Source organism: Aethina tumida, chromosome 2 (assembly GCF_024364675.1).
Source record: "Aethina tumida isolate Nest 87 chromosome 2, icAetTumi1.1, whole genome shotgun sequence".
Lineage (NCBI taxonomy): Eukaryota > Metazoa > Arthropoda > Insecta > Coleoptera > Nitidulidae > Aethina > Aethina tumida.
Window position 1 is genome coordinate 2,084,305 of NC_065436.1, and position 23,676 is coordinate 2,107,980.

The 23,676-nt window shown below is 36.7% G+C and overlaps 3 protein-coding genes, 1 long non-coding RNA gene and 1 pseudogene across 7 annotated transcripts in view; 1 reads left to right on the forward strand and 4 right to left on the reverse strand.

The window, feature by feature from the left end:
• Positions 1-23,676, reverse strand: part of LOC109604968 (Down syndrome cell adhesion molecule-like protein Dscam2) — a 174,304-nt gene that overhangs the window by 57,250 nt on the left and 93,378 nt on the right. For all 4 annotated transcript variants that reach the window (XM_049962901.1, XM_049962900.1, XM_049962899.1 and 1 more), the window contains exons 2-3: positions 7,126-7,452; positions 3,019-3,180 (exon numbers count right to left, since the gene is read on the reverse strand). In XM_049962901.1, the coding sequence (XP_049818858.1) occupies positions 3,019-3,180; positions 7,126-7,452 (489 nt within the window). The remainder of the gene's footprint in view (positions 1-3,018; positions 3,181-7,125; positions 7,453-23,676) is intronic.
• Positions 11,184-23,264, forward strand: LOC109605686 (DNA-directed RNA polymerases I, II, and III subunit RPABC2-like). Its single transcript, XM_020022279.2, has 2 exons — positions 11,184-11,197; positions 22,813-23,264. Exon 2 carries the CDS (start codon positions 22,840-22,842, stop codon positions 23,257-23,259), a length of 420 nt encoding a protein of 139 aa, XP_019877838.2. The 5' UTR covers positions 11,184-11,197; positions 22,813-22,839; the 3' UTR covers positions 23,260-23,264.
• On the reverse strand, positions 12,045-12,621 carry LOC126264528 (cytochrome c oxidase subunit 6C-like). Its single transcript, XM_049962907.1, has one exon. The coding sequence runs from the start codon at positions 12,534-12,536 to the stop codon at positions 12,273-12,275; it is 264 nt and encodes an 87-aa protein (XP_049818864.1). The 5' UTR covers positions 12,537-12,621; the 3' UTR covers positions 12,045-12,272.
• Positions 13,831-14,227, reverse strand: LOC109605689 (DNA-directed RNA polymerases I, II, and III subunit RPABC2-like; annotated as a pseudogene).
• Positions 19,696-20,921, reverse strand: LOC126264529 (uncharacterized). The gene is made up of 2 exons (XR_007547226.1): positions 20,195-20,921; positions 19,696-20,128 (listed from the first exon to the last, which is right to left on the reverse strand). It is a non-coding gene; the product is annotated as an uncharacterized LOC126264529 (long non-coding RNA).

Sequence of the window (23,676 nt, forward strand, 5' to 3'; positions counted from 1 at the left end):
AAATAAAAATGATAATTAGAAAAGAACAAAATAGAAGATAATATAGTTCACATAACTGGTCAATTGGTGAAATACTTGTCATGTTGTAAAAAAAGTAATGATAATTAGAAAGAAAGAAAATAGAGACGAGTGTCCATAAACTAGACACTTGGTCACGAAGAGAAGATGTGTCTTACTAGTTGTGACTAGTTATAAGAAGGAAATGATAACTAGAATAAAAAAGGAAAAAGAAAACATGTCCTCTACATCTAGTTAGTAGGAAGAAAAGAGAGTTCGTGTATTACTAATCAAATTAAAAAATAAAAATGATAATTAGAAAAGAACAAAATAGAAGATAATATAGTTCACATAACTGGTCAATTGGTGAAATACTTGTCATGTTGTAAAAAAAGTAATGATAATTAGAAAGAAAGAAAATAGAGACGAGTGTCCATAAACTAGACACTTGGTCACGAAGAGAAGATGTGTCTTACTAGTTGTGACTAGTTATAAGAAAAAAATAATAACTAGATTAAAAAAAAAAAAAGAAAACATGTCCTCTACATCTAGTTGGTAGGAAGAAAAGAGAGTTCGTGTATCACTAGTTAAATTAAAAAATAAAAATGATAATTAGAAAGGAATAAAATAGAACAAAATATAGTTCACATAACTGGTCAATTGGTGAAATACTTGTCGTGTTGTAAAAAAAGTAATGATAATTAGAAAGAAAGAAAATAGAGACGAGTGTCCATAAACTAGACACTTGGTCACGAAGAGAAGATGTGTCTTACTAGTTGTGACTAGTTATAAGAAGGAAATGATAACTAGAATAAAAAAGGAAAAAGAAAACATGTCCTCTACATCTAGTTAGTAGGAAGAAAAGAGAGTTCGTGTATTACTAATCAAATTAAAAAATAAAAATGATAATTAGAAAAGAACAAAATAGAAGATAATATAGTTCACATAACTGGTCAATTGGTGAAATACTTGTCATGTTGTAAAAAAAGTAATGATAATTAGAAAGAAAGAAAATAGAGACGAGTGTCCATAAACTAGACACTTGGTCACGAAGAGAAGATGTGTCTTACTAGTTGTGACTAGTTATAAGAAAAAAATAATAACTATATTAAAAAAAAAAAAAAGAAAACATGTCCTCTACATCTAGTTGGTAGGAAGAAAAGAGAGTTCGTGTATCACTAGTTAAATTAAAAAATAAAAATGATAATTAGAAAGGAATAAAATAGAACAAAATATAGTTCACATAACTGGTCAATTGGTGAAATACTTGTCGTGTTGTAAAAAAAGTAATGATAATTAGAAAGAAAGAAAATAGAGACGAGTGTCCATAAACTAGACACTTGGTCACGAAGAGAAGATGTGTCTTACTAGTTGTGACTAGTTATAAGAAGGAAATGATAACTAGAATAAAAAAGGAAAAAGAAAACATGTCCTCTACATCTAGTTAGTAGGAAGAAAAGAGAGTTCGTGTATTACTAATCAAATTAAAAAATAAAAATGATAATTAGAAAAGAACAAAATAGAAGATAATATAGTTCACATAACTGGTCAATTGGTGAAATACTTGTCATGTTGTAAAAAAAGTAATGATAATTAGAAAGAAAGAAAATAGAGACGAGTGTCCATAAACTAGACACTTGGTCACGAAGAGAAGATGTGTCTTACTAGTTGTGACTAGTTATAAGAAAAAATAATAACTATATTAAAAAAAAAGAAAAAGAAAACATGTCCTCTACATCTAGTTGGTAGGAAGAAAAGAGAGTTCGTGTATCACTAGTCAAATTAAAAAATAAAAATGATAATTAGAAAGGAATAAAATAGAACAAAATATAGTTCACATAACTGGTCAACAGGTGAAATGTTGTCAAGAAAGAAAGTAGATAAGAGTATCCACTTAGCTAGACAGTTGACCACGAAGAGAACATGTGTTTATGATTAGTTATAAGAAAGTAATGCTAATTATAATGAAAAAAGAAGAAGAAAACATTTCTTCCAGACCTAGTTATTATGAAGAAAAGAGAGTTTGTGTTATTTCTCAAACTAATAAATAGAATGAAAATAGTAGAAAATATTGTTGATATAGACAATTAGTTAAAAAGAGAAGATATGGATTAGTAGTCATATTATAAAAAATAATGATAGGAAGCAAGTTAAAATGAAAGAAGGTATAAGAAAATATAAAAATGTTCATTCAGGTAGGCAACTAGTAAAAATTCTCTCTCTCTTTGTATTACATCACACCATATTATAAAAAATGTAATGATAATTGACAAGAGACAAAAGAAGGAACGAACCGTTTCCCCTTCAGTCAGTTATTATGACGAAAAGAATCAAATAATAATTGGAAAAAAGAAAACGCCGGAAACAATTTCCATGAAGCCAATCAATACGGCTGAAACAGAGTGTCAATTATATATATGAAAAAATGAATTAGGAAGGAAATGTTTCCCACACGTTTAAAATTTATGTCTGAACAGACCGAAATTGTATCAGCTTGTGTGACGTCGGCTCCACATCAATTTCAATAAAGTCGACAAAGAGAATATTGGCGACCGAATGTTACAAACATATTTCACTTCATCTCCATTGTAAACGTGTGATATATATATAAAAATTTCAATTTGGCGACCGCAGAATAGACGAATGGCGGAACACTATTTGTGTGTGTGTGTGTGTGTGTGTGTGAGTGTACGGTATTCAGTTTTATAGTCAGGGTCTGTTAACAAATCTCGTTCACAAAGCAGCCTCTCTCCTCGTCCGAGACATTCGCTCCGGGAATGAATCCCCCACTTTTAAATAGTTGCAGGAATATTTCCCCATTGTCGAGCAGTGCCGTTCTTTTGATACGTTGCATTTTATTCGCGGAAAAATTCCGGGATAATTTACACGGCCTTTGTTGTTTGAAGTGCTCGGCTTTTGTTTAAACGTCTGTCCCCGCGAAATGCAATGAATGCCGTCGTGGCGTTCCATTACGGCAATGGCCTGGTTGTTTATTAATGGATTTCGTTAAGGGTTGCTTACCTCCTTGCAGCGATGGGTAGATAAAAAAGTTCGGCTCACGCACCCACGATATGATGCGCACTAGGTCTTTGACGAAAGAGGGCACCACGCATTTGAGCACGGCGGTGCACCCCCGGGCTGCCCCGATCACTTCCACGTCCACCTTGAAGGCCTGCGTCACCACTGCAACAACAAACAAGCTTTCAAATGTTAATTCCCGCTCAATATCAATCAACACATCAACCCAGACCCGTCTGGGCTTAAATAACAAACAGTTAGTCACTTCGGCGTAAGGAAATTTGATTTAAAAATCCCATCAATCTTATTGAAAACTATGTAAATCACGAGCAATAAATCAACATTACGTCCACGCTTATGGGATACATTAGACGTCTCAAATTGATGTGCATCCAAATTTGAACTTTGTGCTTATTAAACTTTTTTATGAGTTCCGTTCGACGAACTTTGAATTAAATGAAGTCTGAAGCCCGTTCACGTTGTTGTGTATCTTATTGGCTGCGCAATTTATGCCGAACAGAGGGCATTATCGCATCCAGTCGTCTGTTTATGAAATCGCTCGTACAACAGCAGGTACTGACGATTTCCCTGTATTGTCTTAGTTGGCTCACTTCCAGAACAATTATAAGCCAGATAAGAGAATATTGTACGAAATTCAACTGCATAATGACCACATTTACTCTAAACGGCTCCGTAGGAGATAACGCTTTCCCTTTGGACCAGATAGCACTGTAATATTTGTAATATCAACACATTGTTATTGAGCAATAACATTCCTGGGTAGACTGTTGTTGCACAGTCATGTGGAAGGGAATAGGTTTACTTAAAATTCATTTGGAGATTGAGTGATTTCATATAACATAAAGTGTCCCAAACATTGATTTTTATCAAGAATACAATAAATATAAAGAAGAAGGGTCCTGTTAAGAAGTTAATCCTTCTTCACCTTCAATGCTGTGTAATAATGTAATAAGTATGCAGGAAAAGTTCTTGTTCTAGAACTGTCAGAGATGATTAAAAAATTGCCTATGGTACTATTTATAATATTCTTATAAAGGATACTACATGAATGAGGGTCTCGACAAGAATTAGTTGGAAAAGGGTTGAGAAACATCTTTAAAAATATAAATAATAACCAAATAAATCAATTTAAAGAAACACAAGAGGAATTTAAACAATTTAATGTCAATGATAGATGATATGATTGCCACATATAACGGGGAATCCCAGCACTGATTGTCACCTCAATATCCTTATGTTTAATGGGTTGCCTATACTTGTAATTCTTTGTTAGCTGATAATATTATGAATTAAGTATAAATTAATTTGTTTTACCGAGTGCAATAGACGAAAGATCAAAAGGAAGTTAATTTCCGAATGAAACTATTGTTTCAGCAAGTTTAGCACTTCATAAAATCGTTTTGTCTAAACAACTAATCACAAAATAATACAGTTTTATCTACAATATCAAATAATTAAGTTTAAGAAGCACAAGAATCATTGAAACAATTTAATGTCAATGACAGAGGACAAAAGCTGGATACGATTCCCACATATAACGGGGAATCCCAGCACTGATTGACACGTCAATATCCTTGTGTTTAATGGGTTGCCTCTACTTGTAATTCTTTGTTTGTTGATAATATTATGAATTAAGTATAAATTAATTTGTTTACTGAGTGCAATAGACGAAAGATCAAAAGAAAGTTAAATCCGATTGAAACTGTCGTTTCAGCAACTTTAGCATTTCATAAAATCGTTTTGTCTAAACAACTAATCACAAAATAACACAGTTTTATCTACAATATCTAAATAATTAAGTTTAAGAAGCACAAGAATCATTGAAACAATTTAATGTCAATGACAGAGGACAAAAGCTGGATACGATTCCCACATATAACGGGGAATCCCAGCACTGATTGACACGTCATATCCTTGTGTTTAATTGGTTGCCTATACTTATAATTCTTTGTTTGCTGATAGTACTATGAATTCGTCCTAAAAACGTGGGTGATGAATAAAGAAATCCCCGAGGTAAAATTATGGACTGTACATAAAAATACTCGAAACCAGAACACTTGTCATTAACGTTGCGGTTAGTTTTCTCATTTTACTTTATTCCTTTGTACTCCCCCATTCTATAATCTCGTTCTCCTCTCTAATACAGCCTCTTGTGTCGGTAGCTCCTTTCACCTGCCCGTAATTCGCTTTGTAGGAAAAACTCTAGTCGACAAATAAACAACTAATTGGGTCAACGTTCTCCCTTAGATAGTGACGCCATACAAAATCTCAATAACCAGATTTCATCAGGTCTAATTAAGCCAAAAACTTTACTTCCTCAGCACCGTGGAACGGAGAGAAATGTGTCGGCGTATAAGTTTGAAAGAATAACGAAATACCCTTTCTAGAGGGCGACTAATTGCGACATCGACGGTGAGGCGTCGCTCCCGTTTTTAGGTAAGCGACAAAGACCGTTGCCGTGGTTACGGGTCTCGTGAATAACCTGAAAGGAGTCGAAAATAAAGAATAAGTGTACACACAGAAAATGCCACGGAAGTTTTGTGGAGCGTGTAACTGGGAATCGTAAAGTCGGCGAAAAACTAAATGATTACGGAGCAGTGCGGCCCGTTTGGGGAAATATTGTCGCTCCCCGACCATTATGGAGACCAGACGTATAAAGAAACGCAGTCAATTTAATCAAGCATATTGCGGCTTACCCGCACCAACGATTCCTAGTTCGAAAATATTCTATAATTGCTTTGTTCTTTGTGCCGAAGGTTAAAACTGGGAAATTCATCACCGGGTTCACTTTAAGGACAAAGCAGAACCGAACTGAAATTAAGATTTAGTAGCGTCACATAAATATCTCTTAAATTGTTGTTGTACGTTGGAATTTTGCTGGGGCCTCACCGAAATACGTGCTTAAATTAACTTTAATTTAATGCATAGTTCCACAAACCGAGAAAACAGCGTCATAGTGCAAATAACAAATACAATACTCGTAATAATAAATTTATGCATATGCAAATAAAGTTGGCAAGATGCACGACAAATAACGCGGAAACGACGTTATTTGTTTTGGTTCAAAATCCTGGAATGGATGGACATTATGCAAATCCGTTCCGGGTAAGTTTGCCAGTTCGAAATCCACGAGTTTTACGGATGTCTTATTTAAGAAACTTTTTGACTTTCGTTTAAACTCGCAGACGGGAATTGTCGACGTTAAATGTATTGTGCGGAGTTTTTGAGTTGTTTGGTCGCCTCCGACGAATCGGATCGGCGGATTAGACGAGACGAATTGATTTTAGGAAACGCCAGAGTTGCTGAAACAACTGTTTCCAATCAAAGATTAATTTCGTTTCGACCTTTCATCTTTTGCGCTCAATAAAACAAATTATTTGTACTTAATTCATGGTATTATCAGGAAAGAATTACAAGTATAGGCAACCAATTAAACACAAGGATATTGACGTGTCAATCAGTGCTGGGATTCCCCGTTATTTGTGGGAATCGTATCCAGCTTTTGTCCTCTGTCATTGACATTAAATTGTTTCAATGATTCTTGTGCTTCTTTAAACTTAATTATTTAGATTTTGTGGATAAAACTGTGTTGTTTTGTGATTAGTTGTTTAGACAAAATGATTTTATGAAATGCTAAAGTTGCTGAAACAACAGTTTCAATCGGAGATTACTTTCTTTTGATCTTTCGTCTAGTTGCACTCAATAAACAAATTAATTTAAACTTAATTCATATTAAACAAAGAATTACAAATATAGGCAACTGATAATACACAAGATTATTGAAGAGTCAATCAGTGCTGGGATTCCCCGTTGTATGTAGCTTTTATAATCTGCCATTGACATTAGACTGCTTATTTTCATTTTGTGTTGCTTCAAACTGAATTGTTCAGCTACTAAGAATAAAACTGTGTTCTTTTGTGTTCTTTCATCTATTGCACTCAACAAAACAAACTAATTTGTATTTAATTCATAGTATACACTCGTGTAGGCAACCAGTAATACGCAATGATTTTGGGATTCCCCGGTGTATGTGAAGTCGGCAAAGCTTATTTAAATTGTTTTACCTCCCCATAGAGGTGGACATCTTACCTGCTCGTACTTGCACGTCCCTGCTGATGATCCTGCCTACCGTATTGGATGCCACACACCTGTAAACGGTGCTGTGTATGTCCTGCCGGTAGGCCGCGGCGGCGAACGGCTGCAGGAACAGTGTGCCGTTCCTCAGCACCCGCCTGATGCCGGACACGTCGCCGACCGACGTGCCGTCCACCGACAGCCAGTCGATGGACGGCTGGGGACTCCCCGACGCCGAGCAATCCAGCCAGCCGCCGCTCGAGTTGCTGAACTCGAGCCGGGGCGGCGGCTCCATCACGAACGCCGGTCCGCGTAGGTGCGAGTCGAAGCCCATCGTGAATGCTGCAATTAAACGGACTTGTTAGTTATTGTATTATCATCGTTTATTCATGGATTCGTGGAGCCAGGTGTTGCCGGTTGTCTTTCACGCGTGAGCTGCTCACGAAACAACTTTTATCAGTGAATTATACCGCCGTGAACGTGTCCGGATGGCGAAGCTCGAGAAACGGAACGGGACGAGCAACAGTTAGATAATGTGAACAGTTCAATAAGTTTTGACTGCTACAGTTTTCCGAATGGCGAGGAAACAGCCCGTTACCGAATGATTGATAATATCTGGGGGGCGAAATTGTTTTAAAACGTTTGTTTTTCTTCGACCTCTGAATGAGGACTTAAAATAACTGGCTGTCTGTTTTATGAGTTGAAACACTGTTATGTTTTGATGTTCAGTGATAAAAAACCACTGAATATTAAAGCCAAAAGTCACAAATTCAATGGTGTGGCCAATAATATATTGTCCCATTATTGTGCACTTAGTTGAGGTGCAATTTTCTGGAAACGGGCCATTTAATCATCGTGATCCAAGATTATTTGATTCCCAACGTGTACAAATAGCACAGACCATAACTAGCAAATATTTGACATAGACAGTGCTAAATGTGTATCATTCGGCAAGGAAAATTACACACATAAACAAGGCGGAAAATTTATCTTCCTGCATGATGCATTTGCGGAAATGAAATACCGTTTGTTATTTAGGTGTGTGTATAATTAAAATTGCACATGGAAAATTATTAAACATGTTTTGGTAACGATATCTGGCGTAATGGTTTTGTATAACATTACTGATAAAATATGCATCACTCAAACATAAACGCTGCCAAAGTGGGGTGATAATTGAACATAAAACTTGCAAATAAAACAATAACCATTGTTTAAATTATTTAATGCCACTCTTGTAACGGTAATGAAACCATTAAATTGTCGAGGCTCGTCATCCCTCATTTGACGACACAATAGTTTTGTTATCCACTTTAGAAGTGACATCTGTTGTATTGGATTAAAAGGGGTCATCATCAGAGGTTAGGTGCAAATGATGACGATAGTTGATGACATAAGTGAAGAGGCAGATGCAGAGTTTTTAGAAGTTTCTAATATAAATATACATCAATAATTAATACATAAGGAAGTTGTAGACAATTTATAACTAAATGGATGATACTCATTAGCCATCATTTGATGACACAATAGTTTTGTCATCCACTTTAGAAGTGACATCTTTTGTATTGGATTTAAAGAAAAAACAGATAATTTCTACAGTTTTTATTTTATATTAAAAACCTCCATACTTTAATAAGTCATCATCAGAGGTTGGGTGCAAATGATGACGATAGTTGATGACACAAGTGAAGAGAAAGATGCAGAGTTTTTAGAAGTTTCTAATGTAAATATACATCAATAATTAATACATAAGGAAGTTATAGGAAATTGACGACTAAATGGATGATACTCATCAGTCATCATTTGATGACACAATAGGTTTATCATCCTCTTTAGAAGTGACATCTTTTGTATTGGATTTAAAGAAAAACAGATAATTTCTACAGTTTCTATTTTATATTAAAAACCTCCATACTTTAAGAAGTCATCATCAGAGGTTAGGTGCAAATGATGACGATAGTTGATGACACAAATGAAGAGGCAGATGCAGAGTTTTTAGTAAGTTTCTAATGTAAATATATATCAATAATTAATACATAAGGAAGCTGTAGACTCATCGTTTCTACAGTTTTTATTTTATATTAAAAACCTCCATCCAGGTCATCATCAGAGGTTAGGTCCAAAATAATGACGGTAACTGATGATACAGGTGACAACTCCCAAGCTCAGCTTTTATTAGTAACTAACGCAAACACACAACGATAAATAAAACATGAGGCAGCTTCAAAACTGCAAAATCAAACTGTGAAAATGCACACAGAACAAAATTCATCCATTTGCATTCAACAAATAATAAAATTCCAATGCGAAATCGTGTAGGATATTCGGAATTCCATCATTTCCCTTTTCGATCAATCACAACGTCGGCAAACATAAATACAAAGACCGGGAAATGACTGGAACGCCACGAATGTTCCAGAAGCTGAATAGATAAACGCCCTTCACTGCTTCTCAGGGGGGTGAAATTCTTGTTTTTGATGCAAATTTGTTTTTATACATTTCGTGGTTGTGTATTTAAGTGGGTTCCATTGTTTTGTGGTCAATTGAGTAACGATGAGGAAAAATGATGTTGGTTAGTAACAAATCTGAACTGATTATATTGTGGGGAGGCAACAAGTTGTTTATTATCATAATATGTTAATTCACATTGTTGTTTGCCACCTGTCTAGCCGCAACATCGGATTAACGATGCTGAGACATTAATTAAAATGCTGACGGAGCAGCTTAATAAAATTTATGCACCCCGGTGTCAATATCAAATCGTAGCTTTCGCAGTTTGTTTTTCACCTATATAAAACGCCGGAACAAAATCTGTTATACCCAGGAGAATATTAATGGTATCGTGGTGCATAATAACGCTGACACATCCAGCTCCATTCATGGCGTCAGCGCTTTTACCCAATCAGACCCAGTCATCCGTTATTTTTTGCGTTGGGGCGTTCGCCTGGAAAATCAGATAAAACGTGATACAAATATATGAAAAATCAGATATTTTTCAGCACTCCATTGATTCCTTATTTGAATATGGCCCGAACGATAAAAAGTTATTGCCGTTTTTTGCCTCGCTTTTTACCCCTCCCGCCTGCGGGCTGATACAAGCTTCTTGGCAACTGAGATCAGTCGGAACGTTTTATTAAAAATTTAACGTCCCAGTTTTATTGTCAGATGTACAACAGGCAGTTCTGTGCCTTCACAATTATTTCCAGTACACTTTGCTTTACCTCCATAACTGGACTCCCTGTTAAGCAACCTGAAACTGCAGATTTATCGATTGCCAGCACTTCAACTCGAGCGTAAAATTAAAAATAAAACCGAGATATTAGAATATCCGTTTTTATGTAGCTCCCCCGCCGTCAAGTCGATGCGGTGCCCGCGGGCGCCGCAATCGCATCTCGTGTGCCTGTCATTGATGATCCGCGGCGCCCCTGGGCCGTATACGGCCCGTCGTAAACCGTCTCGCTGCCTCGCTCACCTGGCTTCCTGCCGTTTATTTCGTTTTTTTTTACGTCGGAGCCGCCTGTCATATTAAAGTTATATGTATTCTTCCTCGTACATCATACGCTTCCTTAAATGGCTTTTGTTTAGGGCGCGTTCAATTCGCGCTGGAGCAGCGTTACGGACGAAGAATGATGATTCAGAGATGGGATTGGAGATGTGATGCTTTAAATGGAGCTTTATTGCTCATATAATTTTATTGGGCGTTTTAAAGGGAGTTTGAGATAAGCAATTTTATGTATATTATGTTATAAGTTTGAAATATTAGAAAGGTATTCGAGGCTTGACGTATGAGGAGTTGTCTACAGTAATGTGACACATAACTGTTCTCTAAAAAGACCAAAAAACTACTTTTCAGGCTGGTCCTTTAAAATGTGATTGTAATCGGGGTTGCATACAATGATTATTATAATGATTATCCTGGAACTTTATTGAATATTTCTCGTCAGAGACTAATTAACAAAACCACCATTAAACATTATTCTAAGTTAAACCATCCTGTACCATAGATGCAGCTTCGTCAACGCACCAAACCATTGTCGGTCCTCAGATCTCTGAGCAGGGCTGAAAAGGTCAAGGACCTGCAGTCCAGGTATTGCGTTGAGTATGGATTGCCGTCGTGGAGGAAAATGGGTTTGAGGGATACGCTACTGTACTACTTAACGTTGTCGCTGATGTTCACCGGTTTGGGACACACGTTCCACACTTTGTATGAGCTGGCGATGAAATAATACACGAATAAATTTTATGAAAAATGCACAGAACGGTGTTTTGTGTGTTTAATGCTTTGGATGGACGTTCAGTCAAAACTAGACGTGTGCACATAAGTTGGTAGACTCTATTCGTTGAGGTTATGTGCTACTATACTCCATTCAAACTAGGTACGGAGTAACATGAACAAATTAATTTGTGTGATAGGCACGTGATTGCTGATAACTGATGAGTAACAACATGTTTCTTATTGGTGAGTTCGGAAGGGTTGGTTCGTGTTGATACCTACTCCATACTTAAATTTTGCCATGGTAGCATTCAGGCATAAAGAGTATCGTGCCATTCTAGTCACATATTATTTAATTTGTTAATTGGTAAATATTACCAATTATAATGTTCATTTTTATGCTAAATTATTGAGTCCAAAAGAATATTTTTTTAACGTTTGCCTAAAAATATTATTTGGATATCTTTAGTTTTAAGTACCGTCCTGTCAACAATCACGTGTACTGTACCTGAGCAGCGCATGCGTATTATTTAATTCACTCCGTTACTTATGTGAATGCACTATAGATAATTCCAATCATTTTCTCAGGAAATAGTTTTGGACATTTTCATCAAAAGTATTTCATGTAAACATGTCTAGTTTAGAATAGACATTAGATATTTTAAGCATTATTTGGGACAGCCATTAATTAACCTTAAAGATACAAATAAGACTAATAATATACATTTATAGAAGTTTATTTTTAACTATAGTTACCAGACCTTTCATACACATTTAGTAATTACAAGTTCCACAATGAAATAACGATTATGACAAGTAGTAGTATGCCTTTCCAATAAAATACAATTAGTGCACATAGTTCCAAAATAGATTAAAGAGTATTCTAGCTATAAACTAAAAATATACATTTTCCGTATTCACACAACGATTATACAAACAATAAGGCAGATCATCTCTTCCCGATGGCCGTGGAGTCGAACACACCTCTGGCGTGCATCCTGCTGAACTCCCGCTCGATGTCGTAGTTCGCATAGAAGTCCCGGTACTTCTTCTTCCTTCTCTCGATGTAGAACCTGTGGAAGGCGACGGCCCCCAACGTGGTGTTGATCAGGACTATGATCAGGTTCCTCTTTATCCTAGTGGCCAATATCCCGTGCATCTGCGGCTTCTGCAGCTTGTGGACGCGTGTTGGTTCCTCGCATTGCGAGGACATTTTGTCACAACTTCGGTGCCGGTCAGACGATGAGTATGGTGCTGGTATTACTTTGGACTAAGATTTGGAGTTGTGCTGGTGGTGGGCCGTTGCCAAGTGACAAACACAGCCTCCTATTAGTCTAATTAAACCGTCAAATTCCTTGAATTAGACCATAGAACTGAAGGAAATATAGAAACCGCAGGAACATGCATCAGTTTAATGGTAGCCAATTAGTTGATTAAAAAATTAATCAGCCAACCCCGACGGCAATCTCTAAATCTAGTTCGTTAACAAATGCATTGTGTGTGTTTTGCATTATGTATTATTGATAATGGGGCGCGGGGGTTGGATAGTCAGACACGCAATTTCGCACTAATAATTCCTGCCGCGAACATGTGCAGCCGAACGAAATTTACGGTTATGGAAAATTGCGCTGCCGCCGCACTAAGCGCGGATAAATAATGGACCGGCCATCGATTTTAATGTGGCGCACGTACGCGACTAAATAAGAAACAAACAGTACGGCGACCGGATCCTGCTGGCTCGATTTATTGCACGAGGAAGGAGCCAAATTGGACGTATGCAACATTTATTGCTTAGGTATAGAGTGCTCCGGAATGTATGTGTCCGGAACAACGAGATATGTTTTATTTGATGGACGAAAATGGATGCTCGTTGCATCGATGTGTGAAACTCCTTCGGGAATAAATTCCTTTCTTTGTTCCCGATGGCGGAGTCTCATCCAATTTTGATCGTGTTCCGTTTAGTTACGGATTAAATTAAGTTCGGATTTTTTGTTTCCCATTCAACAAATACACTTAAGAACATTGATACTAAGAGCATACATCATTTATTCAAAGCATGATTAAAGGTAAGATTGTGAAGTGGATAAGTCAATATCTACGTAGACACAAAGAACTGTCTTATTATGAGTATTGGCATAAATCCAGAAATAAATCATCAGTTTTTATTAAATCATCTCCAGTTACAATCATTGGTTACAAGAGTTAAAAGAGAAAATCAAAAAACTACCTTTCAGGTTGTTCCTTTTTAAAATGTGATTGTAATCATGGTTGCATACAATGATTATCCTGGAAATTTATTGAATATTTCTATTCTATTCTCTCACTGAAGAATTAACCATTACCAATGATGATTCTATTTCAGTCAAATTAAGAACAAGTAACATCAATCAATTAATTAATCTAAATTGTACAAAGAAGATGCTCAAATGAAGATAGTAAAAAATAAAAATAGGTAATTGTACTGTTAGTTCTTTATTAGTTAAAATATCTTCTAAAATTTAAATAGCTCAATGATCAATAATAATTAATTCATCAATGCTCCAATCCTCATAGGAATTGTCTGGCAAAAACCTTCTAATAATGATGGGAATTTTTCGTTCCTTCAGCTCCTTCATGGCGATTTGAAGTGGATCAGTCTCCCCTTCCAATTCCACCATAATGGGTGCACACATGGCTATTTGTAAGGCCCTAGTGCCTAAGACCCGAGCTCTTTCATATTTGGACATGGTATTTGGTGGATATCCTTTTATCTTTGGGTACACCACCAGATGCTTGTCCTGGTGGCAATATATCGATGGTGTCGCCTTCCTCCATGGGTTGTTCGAGGTCTTCAATATTGTCTGGTTCAACATCATCGTCGAAGTCGTCGTGGGCATCATTATAATCGTATTCTTCGTCCGCCATAATTTTATTGAATAACACAGAAAACACTTAAATGATAAATGAGATGCGAGAATGAATGAATGATGCTTCTTTAGGCAAATGTGGATTATATATATTCAATATATTACCTATAATACCTATGATCTTTTGGATATATTTATTCTAATTCACCTTTTATACCGATTACAGTACTACCTAACCTTAATACATTTTTTTATAGAAATCTGTGATCTGAAACTGGTACTTTTGTTATACCTTTAATACTGATTATCTTAATTCATTTTTTAGAAGTGATTGATTATTGTTCCAACATTCTTCTTCTTTGTATTTTGTAGGGCATCATGAAGTATTTTAATAAAATACATCACAACAAATTTAGGGGACGTATTTTATACACTCTGGATGCTGATTCATAACATTTAATGTTTCCTATTGAATATTCAATATCGTTTCGCTTGATGTAATGAAAAGCCTATACAAACTGAGACGGTTCTTTGGGCTTAAGTGACGTGAAAGTGATTTATAGATGAAAATTTTAATAAAGTGTCTGAAGGCCGGATCCTTAGAAAATGTATTTATTTATTATATTTTTACCTTTGTTGGAAACTCGAGGATGAAAAGTAGAGTGATAAAAAGTCACATATTACTTTGTGAGTGCTTTCGTTGAATTATTTATGGGTCAAAAAGCACTGTTAAATATGAAGAGTCATTAACTTCAGTTGGGAATTAGTTTGTGTTAACTTTGGAGCATGTAAACCTTTGAATGGTCATATATGAGAATGCAATCTACTAGCTTATATTAGGAATCAAGGTGCACGATTTGAGGAAGCCAGTTATTATATTTGGAACCCGAACCACTTTATTAAAAGCTTCAAACAATATTATTTCGCCGGAGCCTCAGTCTCGGAAGTGCTCTCCGAAAATTTGAATATTCAACCGAGCCCCAACACAATTTAACTTTTATTTACACTTGAAGTATCGCTTAACAGTCGTGACAATCAAATGTTCTCCCCCAACAATAAAAGCGTCTGAACTAAATGAAAATGTAAATGTAGCATGGCAACTCTTTGTGCTCGCAGCCTCGACAATCGAAAGTATCGCTCATAGTAGCGGAAAAGATGCCAATAAACCATAATGACCCGCAACACGGCTCCCGAAATACGTCTTAAGAGGCCTGCAAACGGACGGGATAATACCGGGACTGAGAGTCCTTTTAAGGCAGTAAAATTTACTCGGTTTTCAACGGAGCACGGGTCTTAAATCACCGACTTCCATTTACTTCTGTGCCACTCTCCTCCACCCACGTACTAATCACTCTGCGCCACCACTTCTTGCATCGCTTTGACTGCGCCTTAAATATGTTTGCTGCCGTCTACCAAACATGCCAGATGTTTACGTTGCTTTTAAATGTGTTGGAACCCGTAAATCAGGTGCTGCGGTTAATTTTGTGATGCTCCCTTTTAACACACAAACTAATCTTTGTAGCAAGTTTGTACCGAACATACTAACGATACAATTTTGTGGTATCTATATTTCATTCAGTTCTATGGACGTGCTAGATTCAAGGAGTTTGACGCTTTAATTAGACTAATAGGAGGCTGTGGTGGTAACTTGGCAACGGCCCACCACCAGCACAACTCCAAACCTTAGTCCAAAGTAATACCAGCAACATGTTCATCGACTGACCGACACCGAAGCTGTGACAAAATGTCCTCGCAATGCGAGGAACCAACACGCGTCCACAAGCTGCAGAAGCCGCAGATGCACGGGATATTGGCCACTAGGATAAAGAGGAACCTGATCATAGTCCTGATCAACACCACGTTGGGGGCCGTCGCCTTCCACAGGTTCTACATCGAGAGAAGGAAGAAGAAGTACCGGGACTTCTATGCCAACTACGACATCGAACGGGAGTTCAGCAGGATGCATGCCAGAGGTGTGTTCGACTCCACGGCCATCGGGAAGAGATGATCTGCCTTATTGTTTGTATAATCGTTGTGTGAATACGGAAAATGTATATTTTTAGTTTATAGCCAGAATACTCTTTAATCTATTTTGGAACTATGTGCACTAATTGTATTTTATTGGAAAGGCATATTACTACTTGTCATAATTGTTATTTCATTGTGGAACTTGTAATTACTAAATGTGTATGAAAGGTCTGGTAACTATAGTTCAAAATAAACTTCTATAAATGTATATTATTAGTCTCATTTGTATCTTTAAGGTTAATTAATGGCTGTCCCAAATAATGCTTAAAATATCTAATGTCTATTCTAAACTAGACATGTTTACATGAAATAGTTTTGATGAAAATGTCCAAAACTATTTCCTGAGAAAATGATTGGAATCATCTATAGTGCATTCACATAAGTAACGGAGTGAATTAAATAATACGCATGCGCTGTACAGGTACAGTACACGTAATTGTCGACAGGACGGTACTTAAAACTAAAGATATCCAAATAATATTTTTAGGCAAACGTTAAAAAAATATTCTTTTGGACTCAATGATTTAGCATAAAAATGAACATTATAATTGGTATTATTTACCAATTAACAAATTAAATAAATAAGTAACCAGAATGGCATGATACTCTTTATGCCTGAATGCTGCCCTGGCAAAATTTAAGTATGAAATAGGTATCAACACGTGACAAACCTTCTGAACTAACCAATAAGAAACGTGTTGTTACCCATCAGTTATCAGCGATCACGTGCCTATCACACAAATTAATTTGTTCATGTTACTCCGTACCTAGTTTGAATGGAGTATAGTAGCACATAACCTCAACGAATAGAGTCTACCATCTTATGTGCACACGTCTAGTTTTGACTGAACGTCCATCCAAAGCATTAAACACACAAAACACCGTTCCGTGCATCTTTCATAAAATTTATTCGTGCATTATTTCATCGCCAGCTCATATAAAGTACGGAACGTGTGTCCCAAACCGGTGAACAGCAGCGCCAACGTTAAGTAGTACAGTAGCGTATCCCTCAAGCCCATTTTCCTCCACGTCGGCAATCCATCCTCGACGCAATACCTGGACTGCAGGTCCTTGACTTTTTCAGCCCTGCTCAGGGATCTGATGGCCGACAATGGTTTGGTGCGTTGGGGAAGTTGCATCGGTGGTACGGGACGGTTTAACATTGAATGATGTTTAATGGTGGTTTTGTTGATTAATCTCTGACGGGAAATTTTCAATAAAGTTCCGGGATAATTCATTGTAAGGGCATTAGTCAGTCCTTAGTGAGGGTCTGGGGGTACTAAATTACATAATTTAACTTGACACTAGATGAATTTAAGATTTCCTAAGGAATTACAACACTATAATTTGTATATTTATTGTTTCTATGACTACTCAGTTTATTTTAGTTCCAACCGCTAGGGGGAGCTGACTTCATTTGATTTATTTGTGTGCGGTACTGTGAAAACTTTGTGACGTACTTGAGTTACTTCACATCATAACTATTTAACTCATCATACAGTCTTCCTAAATTCTATTTACGTAAGTATTGTATATCCTGCAAAACAACCTATTTATTAATATGAAAATTTCGTTGTTGTAATCCAGATAAAACTTATAACATATTGGACTGAAGCTTAGGATTCACGTGACTGTCATGGCGTCAACTTCAAGACCCCGCTCATTGTTGGAGTTATCCGCCAAGGCCGTTGTGCAGAACAAGATAAAAGTGAACACAGGCCAACTTCCTTCATCCGTGATTGACCTGCTGAATTCAGGACATAAATGCCTCAATTCCCATTGCAATGAAATTATATTCGATTCCTTGAATTATGAAAACTTAGAAGAAAGACGTGTGTATTTATTGCAAAAACACTGCGACAATTGCGTAAGGTATTTGCATTATAAATGTATTAATCTTACTTCCTACTTGGACATTGTTATTATGGCAATTGATGATAGTAGTGACTTACAAGTGGAGTTTTTGCAATAGATGTGTTTTAGAATAGTTGTGTAGCTTGTTTCAATAAATAGTATGTAAAATTCTTAATGATTGTATTATTTTATCATGAAAATCCTACTACAGAAAACTACATCCTCCTTTTTGTGGTACCATTTAAAAGTTGTCAATTATGACTTCAACATTTAAGAAGCCAGCCATGTCCCCATCAATTAGTCTTAACCAGTATTTAATAGAGGCGAAACTCACGTCCATACACCATTTGTTTTGAGGAGGGGATCACTCAATCATTTCTTCCTTGCATCGTCGACAACTTTATAATAATTGTGTAGTCAGTTTCAATACATAATATTTTGAATTCTTTATGGTTGTATTATTTTATCATGGAGTTCATACTACAGAAGACTACATCCTCCTTTTGGTGGTACCATTTAAAAGTTGGCAACTCATGGGTAAGTCTTCTATAATGACTGCAACATTTAAGAAGCCAGCCACGTCCTCATCAATTAGTCTTGACCAGTATTTAATAGAGGCGGAACTTACGTTCATACGCCATTTGTTTTGAGGAGGAGGTCACTCAATAATTTCTTCCTTGCATCGTCAACAATTTGTCAGACAAATTTTCTTCGGCACAGGTTAATTAAAACGGAAACGTTGTCGTAGGGATTTGCATAATAGCATCGAAATCTGATTAAAAACTCTCTACTATTAACAAAGTAAAGAACATTAAGGTTACCACCACGCCATTTTTAAATTACAAATCATATGTTCCACTCAAACAGCATCCTTCACCCGTAATACAAAAGATAAAGGAAGGTACATCAGCCAGAACATTAAACTAAGTCAGCGTACCGAAACGGGATAATTTTTGCATTGCAAATCGCGTTAACGCCAGACTATTGAGGTGGTTTACAATTGCGAGTCGCCCTTACACGGCATCTCAGATTTCAATGCCGTTATGCAAATCCCCATGACAACGATTCCGTTTTAATTAACGTGTGCCGAAGGGAAATTGTCTGACGAGTTGTCGACGATGGAGAGAAGAAATGATTGGGTGTCCTCCTCCTCAAAACAAATGGTGTATGAACGTAAGTTTCGCCTCTATTAAATACTGGTCAAGACTAATTGATGAGGACGTGGCTGGCTTCTTAAATGTTGCAGTCTAATTGAAGACTTACCCATGAATTGCCAACTTTTAAATGGTGCCTCAAAAAGGAGGATGTAGTCTTCTGTAGTATGGACTCCTTGATAAAATAATACAACCATAAAGAATTCAAAATATTATGTATTGAAACTATCTACACAATTACTATAAAGTTGTCGACGATGCAAGGAAGAAATGATTGAGTGACCCCCTCCTCAAAACAAATGGTGTATGAACGTAAGTTCCGCCTCTATTAAATACTGGTCAAGACTAATTGATGGGGACATGGTTGGCTTCTTAAATGTTGCAGTCATAATTGAAGACTTACCCATGAATTGCCAACTTTTAAATGGTACCACCAAAAGGAAGATGTAGTCTTCTGTAGTAGGATTTTTATGATAAAATAATACAACTATTAAGAATTCGACATACTATGTATTGAAACAAGCTACACAACTATTCTAAAGTACATTTATTGCAAAGACTCCTGTCCTGTTTCCCTAGTATCCTCAATTCTCATAACCACCAAGTGGGGAGTAATATGAATGCATTGAAAACGTCTATACCTCATGCAATTGTCACAGCGTTTTTGCAATAAATTGTCCTCCCCTTCCGACTTTATATAATTCAAGGGATTAAATATAATTTCATCGCAACGGGGATTGCAGCATTTATGTCCAGAATTCAGCAGGTCAATCAGGGTTGCAGGAATATCGCCAGTGTTCACTTTTATCTTGTTCTGCACGACGGCCTTGGCGGATAACTCCAACAATGAGCGGGGATTTGAAGTTGACGCCATGACAGTCGCGTAAATCCTAAGCTTCAGTCCAATATGTTATAAGGTTTATCTGAATTACAGCAACGAAATTTCAATATTAATAAACAAGTTATTTTACAGGATATACAATACTTACGTAAATAGAATTTAGGAAGACTGTATGATGGGTTAAACAGTTATGATGTGAAGCAACTCAAGTACCTCACAAAACTTCCATGGTACCGCAAACAAACAAACAAAATAGAATCAGCTACGCCTACTCGTTGAAACTAAAATAAACTAAGTAGTCATAGAAACAATAAATATATAAATTATATTGTTGTAAATCCTTAGGAAATCTTAAATTCATCTAGTGACCAGTTAAATTATGTAATTTAGTACCCCAGACCCTCACAAAGGACTGACTAATGCCCTTACAATGAATTATCTTGGAACTGTATTGAAAATTTCTCGTCAGAGATTGATCAACTAAGCCTCCATTAAACATAATTCAGTATTAAACCACCCTGTACTACAAATGTAGCTTCCTCAACGCTCCAAACCATTGTCGGCCATCAGATCTCTGAGTAGGGCTGAAAAAGTCAAGGACCTACAGTCCAGGTATTGCGTTGTTCATTTTTATGCTAAATTATTGAGTCCAAAAGAATATTTTTTTAATGTTTGCCTAAAAATATTATTTGGAATCTGTAGTTTTAAGTACCGTTCTGTCGACAATCACGTGCACAGTACCTGAACAACGCATGCCTATTATTTAATTCATTCCGTTACTTATGTGAATACACTATCGATAATTTCAATGATTTTTCCAAGAAATAACGGTAATGTGACACATAACTGTTCTTTAAAAAGACCAAAAAACTACTTTTTAGACTGGTCCTTTAAAATTTGATTGTAATCATGGTTGCATACAATGATTATTATAATGATTATCCTGGAAGTTCTGTACCATAGATACAGCTTCCCGAAAATAGTTTTGGACATTGTCATCAAAACTATTTCATGTAAACATGTCTAGTTTCGAATGAACATTAGATATTTTAAGCATTATTTGTGGTAGCCATTAATTAACCTTAAAAATACAAATGAGACATACATTTATAGAAGTTTATTTTTAACTATGGTTACCAGACTTTTCATACACACTTCTTTGTCTCCTCCTTAATAAACCTTTACATAATTTAATAGGAGAGATGATTATAATCTTTACATTTAGTCAGATGAAGAACAAAAAGACTTAAATATATAGAATTTGAAGGAGATACCCTACTTAATCTTAATATTATGTGAATAGTAAACAATTTAAATATGTAAAAGTAAAAAACTAGAAGAGTAATTAGATCCTAGTAATGTTCTTAATGACTGTTGACCTAACGTAGAGTCAGAGAACAAAACAGCACATAATTGATGATTACATTCAACTCCACAAAACTTTCGTCGTACTTTTTTCCCATTGTTTACGCTCCAACGTTGTTTGATGATTAAAGTTTCCGACCTATCCGATTATAAATGGTCAATCACTTTGAACCCTTTCCCAGGACCCTCACGCTGCGACCTATTTTATCCTTAGCTCTGACTGATTAATTACACGGCACACGGCGTTTTACTCAAGCCTGGCTTCCTCCGGATTAATTTATAATACTTTTTTTTCTTGTTGTTGTTGCCGTGGGGAAATATATCATCTTATATATAATGGCGCACCATTTTTTATCCCGTTTATATCCTTTCAGGTGGGTCCAAAATGCTACCGCATTAATCACCGTGACCATTGTGTTACCGGAGTGCAACACCGACAAGATAATCAAACCATTAATAAGGCAAATTTTGCATTAATAATAAACAGTCGGCAGCCCGAGGTGAAGTTCCAACGTGGGGCTCCCACTTTGCCGATTAACTGGATGCACCGGCATCGATCCGCCACTCTCATCAGCCGAAACAATGCGTACCTCCGGTTTTTTTTTCTAAAGAATTAATCTGCAGATTAGTCAGGCTCCGGCCGGATTAGCCGGATCTTGGCGGGCTTCAGAGGAAATCAAAAGTTGCGTTGCCATGGCTGCACTGAAGCACCACCAGTTGGTGCACGCCCCCATTTATGTTTTAATTACAACAAACATCAGCGGGGTGTGCACCCTTTTACGACCTACTTAACAGCCACTAAAAAACTGCATTTACTTTACAGCGAGTAACGCGGATAATGCGGACGTGTCGGTTCGTAATAAACGTAGATAAAAACTTAGACGGGGATGCTTTATCATCACCCTGGTGCTTTGGATCTTTAGCGCTGGGTGCTTAAGGCGTTTTATAAAGGATATCAGATTCAATCTTTGGCCGGGAACAACATAAAACTGTAGGTATATCAAACGGACGTTAAACCACTAAATCATTGTTTCGGCCGCATACGCCATATGTGCAACATTACTTTTTATTTCGGCGTTCTCGAGGTAGAAAAAAAAGGGCGAAACAACGGAGGGAAAGCTAGTGAAGTGTCCCCTCGGTCGCACCGGACGGTTTGTGGCAGGGAAATTACAAAATGTCGGAATTTATTGGAATAATAAAGGCCTGTCGTGTGGTGTTTATTATTTTTTGGGCCACTTTTGTTTGTCTTTTATATATAAATACCTTAGAGAACAATAAAAAGTGTACAAAACAAGAAAACGAGGTGAACTATAGAAGTTTATTAGTGTTAACAATCCCTAACAGAGGACAATGTTGATTCATTAATCACAGACATCTAAAAAAATCTGTACATAATTTTAGTGTCGTTCTGTCTCATTCTATAAAGATATGGAGGACGAAGAATACGATTATAATGATGCCCACGACGACTTCGATGATGATGTTGAGCCCGACAATATTGAAGACCTCGAACAACCCATGGAGGAAGGCGAAACCACCGATATATTGCCACCAGGACAAGCATCTGGTGGTTTACCCAAAGATAAAAGGATATCCACCAAATACATGACCAAATATGAAAGAGCTCGTGTCTTAGGCACTAGGGCCTTACAAATAGCCATGTGTGCACCCATTATGGTGGAATTGGAAGGAGAGACTGATCCACTTCAAATCGCCATGAAGGAACTGAAGGAACAAAAAATTCCCATAATTATTAGAAGGTTTTTGCCTGAAAATTCTTATGAGGATTGGGAATTTTTTATATATTACTTTTGTACAAATACAGAATCCTTTATATTGCATAAATGACTGAAGCAACAGCTTGGAAAGGTGACGAAGGGCACGTGGTGCAATTGGAACGTCTGAACAAAATGCCATCGGTTGGTAATTACGTACACGGCGTTCTTAAATTACTTCCCGCCGCACCGCCATTAAAACTAATGGACCAATTTGTCCTAACGGTCAGGGATTAATGAATTGGCCGCAGGCACAGACGTACAAGAAGCGGCCGGCGATTATTTCTAATTTCTAAAATGCGTGTAAAAAATTCACCACAATCCGCCAAACGACAGCTTCTAAATAATTTGTGGGCAATTCTCCAAGACGTGGAATGAATCTTTTGATAATGCAGGAGGATTTTGTTTGATTATATTTATTACATGGTACATTCCTTCCCCTTCACATTGCTTCTCGTTGTTTGTTATTTATTTAAATCATATGGACATG